Raw genomic sequence first — 3,986 nt, 5'->3', positions numbered from 1 at the left:
GCAAAGTGAGCCTGGAGCAAGTTACTGTTGCAGTGGAGGATGGAGGGAAAGCAAAGATGAGAGACATAAGTAAAATCAGAGTGTCTAGGAAAAATTAAAGGGAAGATATCCTAAAACTTCCAGGAAATCTCCACCAGTGAAGCAAAGAAAAAAAAAGCCTCTATTATTCTGTGAGCAACAAACCAAACTGGGTTGGGGTCTCAGACAATTCGCTCATATGATTGCGAAGACAGAAACTCATGGATTGGAAAGGGCTCCCCTGAGGGTTCCCAGATTGGAGAGGGTGCATGTCGGGCTGAGGGACCCCCTCTTCACCCCTAGTGCACCAGACCCCTAGTAATAATAATAATAACAACAAGCCCAGCTGGTATGACTCGGTTGAGTTCGGTTCATGCACCAGGAGGTTGTAGGTTTGATTCCTGGTCAGGGCATATGCCGGGTTTGCAGGCTCGGTCCCCAGGGGATGTGCAGAAGGCAGCCAGTTGATGTTTTTGTATCCTCTTTTCCCTTCCTCTCTCTGAGGTCAATAAAAACATTTAAAGTAATAAGAGTAGTAATAATAGAATAGCAGCAAGTATTGAATACCTACTATCCTATTTTCACAACACCCCTGTTGGCCTACTTTTTCAGATAAAATAAAATACGACTTTTAATTAGTCTTTCATTAATATATGATTGGTTTCCAACTGCTCTGCAGAAATTCTTATAGAATCCCACCTAGTGTTCTTTGTATCAAGGGAAAAGAGAATGAAACCATTTTATTTCATTGTATGGAGGGACTATTAATTTAATCTGTCCTTGTTAGACATTTAGGTTGTTTCCAGTTTTTTTTCCCATTACTATAAACATGCTAACATATATGAGTGCCGGGAGCCGGTCCATCCTTGCTGTTTTAAGGGACCTGGCATATATGGCATACTGTTCTTAATATGTTTGCTCACCTTGGCACTATGTGTTTTAACCAAGGTCATCTCTCCGAGAAAGGTTGTTTCCCCAGGTAGAGATTTTCCCCTGAAGTTAGGAAGGGAATAAAACCCCTTCACTAAGTGCCAGGCGGGTAATTAATCTCTTTAACTACGAACCATCATGCTTAAGCTACATAATCTTTACTCCCTGGAATGGAGATAAGAAACGCCCTAACCTTTGGAATAGAGATTGATAGGATTGAATCAACTGGTATAAATACAGATGTAAAAAGACAACAACACACAGAACTTAGATGAAGATCCTAGGCACAGAACTTAGAAGACAGAACTTAGAACACAGAACTTACTAGCAAGAGAACATGGACACAGAACTTGGCTGGAGATTGTGGCTAGAGATCCTGGCAAGGCTGCTGATCAACTGAACGCTGTCTCCGTGTCATTCCTTCCTCGCCGACTCTGCCCACACCTTTGGGGACCCCTGGACCTGTTGGGGTTGGACCCCAGCATATGAGAATTCAGATAAATTCCTCAAGTGAATTTATTGTTTCATACATAAATTGCAGCAGTTTTTATTATTTTCAACAAACGTACTTTTTCTTTTTTTACCCTCTAGGATATGTTTATTGATTTGGGGGTGGGGGGTAGGGAAGAGAGTGACATTGATGTGAGAGAGAAACATTGATTTGTGGCCTCCCATACACACCCTGACTGGCGATTCAACCTGTGACCTAGGTATGTGTCTTAACCGGGAATTGAACCCGCAACCTTTTTGGTGTAGGGGACAACACTCCAACAACGGTGCCACCCAGCCAGGGCCACAAAAGTACTTTCTTAAAAAGATTGTACTGGCCCTGGTGGGGTAGCTCAGTTAGTTAGAGCATCGTTCTTATATGCCAAGATTGTGGGCTCAATCCCTGGTCAGGGCACATATAAGAAGCAACCAGTGAATGCATAAATAAGTGGAAAATCAGTGTTTTTCTCTCTATCCCCCTCCCACTCTTTGTAAAATCAATCAATCAAATTTTTTTTTTAAAAGATTGTACTAATACACATTAATAGCATTGTGTATTAGAGCACCTATTACCCTTTCTTAGGAAATAACTTACTGATTTTCTTGTGGTCAGTACTATCCTTTTTGTACTTTATTACTTAGGGGATGTACACCATAAAAATGTTTTGTTTTTCTTCCCTTCCAAGGAACCCCGAAAGCTAAGTTATGCAGAAGTGTGCCAGAAGCCCCCTAAAGAGCCATCTCCAATTCCTGTGCAGCCGCTACGAGAACTTCGCTCCAATGTAGTGTCTCCCACCAAAAATGAAGAGAATGGAGCTCCTGAGAAGTCCATTGAGAAACCACATGAGAAGCCAGAAGCAAGGCCTAGTAAGGATTATTCTGGCTTCCGAGGCAATACCATTCCCAGGGGAGCAGCTGGAAAAATCAGGGAACAGAGACGCCAGTTTGGCCACAGGGCCATACCTCAGGGAGTTACTCGACGTAATGGCAAAGAGCAATATGTGCCACCCAGATCACCAAAGTAAAACAAACCAACCAACAAACAAAAACTATTCAAAAACAACTCTCTCTTCCCATTAAACTTGAGCTGTGGCTATATTGAACTGTTATGGAGGGGAGAGGGTGACCAGGAAGGAAACAAGAGAAAGTATATCCTTAAATCATTACAGATTTTGGAGCTGTGAGCAGTAGAATCCCAAAATTCATCTCTAAAGTGATTTTAAAATGCTGGAGGATTCCAATCAGTATAAATATATATATATGTATACATATATAAAAATATAATTTTTCTATTTTTGTTTTTGATTTTAATTTGCAGAGATCTGCCTGGAATCAATTTTGAGGGTTCAGATTTAGCTTGGGGAAAAAACATATTACACATCCTTCAGTATAGGAGATGAGGGAGTGAGAGAAATATTTTTTGAAGAAGCATTTCTGTAAAATTAGAAATTACTTTTTTAAATATATTTAAAGTTTGGCTTAGAGAATGCCATCTCTGCCTTTATGGCCTTGTGTTGCAAAGCAGATCAGTGGTTGGAGTGCCTGTTTGGGTGTGTTGTGTGTACAAGAGTGACTGAAGCCAAATCTGTTGTCATGTTAGTAAATGATTTGAAAACTGAATGTAATAATGTACTTGAGTAGATTATTTTTCCAGTTTGATATGTAGTCTCCTTTTGACCTTACTAATATTTTATTCAACAAGCTTTTGATTGTACTTGGAGATGTGACTACCAATCAGTTTGATACTCACGGAAAGAATGGGGGTTAATCAGATAATTGAAAAATCTGTCTTAGATCTGAGTAGGGGTAGATCAAAAGGCCAACAGAGGTTTAAACTGGCCTGTGATTCCCCCCTCCCCCTAAAATAGGAAATAATTTTTTGTGTGTTACTTCATTTTTGCTACTTTCTGTTCTTTGACTACCAACCCCCAGAAGTAAATTTAACTAACCACCTACATAATTGTATGTTTTTAACCACCTTGACCAGTCTAGTCAAATCATATAACTGTTCTAAATTTCTGAATTGAACAGTGAAGTATTTTACTCTTCTGTTCATGTATTTAGAAGTTTAGATCCCAGAATGGTAGAGCAGACTATATTTTATTTGTATTAGTGTTAAAGATGAAACATTGTAATTGACTCTTAAAGTGTTAAATAGTGTAGAAGTAAAAATAATTTTTAAAGGCTTAATTTGGGGGCAACTTTTTCTGTTTACAGTGTATTTATCATAACCTGCCTTTCTTCCCTTTCTCCAAAAAATTAAAAAAAAAAATACAGTTTGAAATTCACAGAAGCAGAGCCAGCAAGTCAGGAGATTTTTGAGTTAAGGTGAAAAAGGTAGTTGAAGAAAATTATTACATAATATCTCAGTGAATCAAGTTGTAGCCCTCATATTAAGTAGGCAAGTTTACATGCTAGTGTATGGAAAATGGCTAAAGTAGTAAAAATCATGTTGGATTAATCTGTTTTAAGTCATACCATTTTCAGAGTTCTATGTAAGCCGGGGTTTTGTTTTTTTAGGGATAGTTTGTAGCAGTAATAACTGACAT

At 38.8% G+C, this 3,986-nt stretch overlaps 1 protein-coding gene across 8 annotated transcripts in view; it reads left to right on the top strand.

Moving 5' to 3' along the window:
• Nucleotides 1-3,912, top strand: part of LARP4 (La ribonucleoprotein domain family member 4) — a 70,025-nt gene extending 66,113 nt beyond the window's left edge. For 7 of the 8 annotated variants that reach the window (XM_015559643.1, XM_006757090.2, XM_015559644.1 and 4 more), the window contains one exon: nt 2,124-3,708. In XM_015559643.1, coding sequence (XP_015415129.1) covers nt 2,124-2,462 — 339 coding nt within the window. In that variant the 3' untranslated portion in view covers nt 2,463-3,708. Of the gene's footprint in view, nt 1-2,123 lie in introns of all 8 variants that reach the window. The other variant, XM_006757092.2, reaches the window with a different exon arrangement.
• The last annotated feature ends 74 nt before the right edge of the window (nt 3,913-3,986 follow it).

Source organism: Myotis davidii, unplaced genomic scaffold (assembly GCF_000327345.1).
Source record: "Myotis davidii unplaced genomic scaffold, ASM32734v1 scaffold233, whole genome shotgun sequence".
Classification (NCBI taxonomy): domain Eukaryota; kingdom Metazoa; phylum Chordata; class Mammalia; order Chiroptera; family Vespertilionidae; genus Myotis; species Myotis davidii.
The sequence above is the reverse complement of the archived record's forward strand: the minus strand, read 5'-3'. Positions and strand labels throughout refer to the sequence as shown.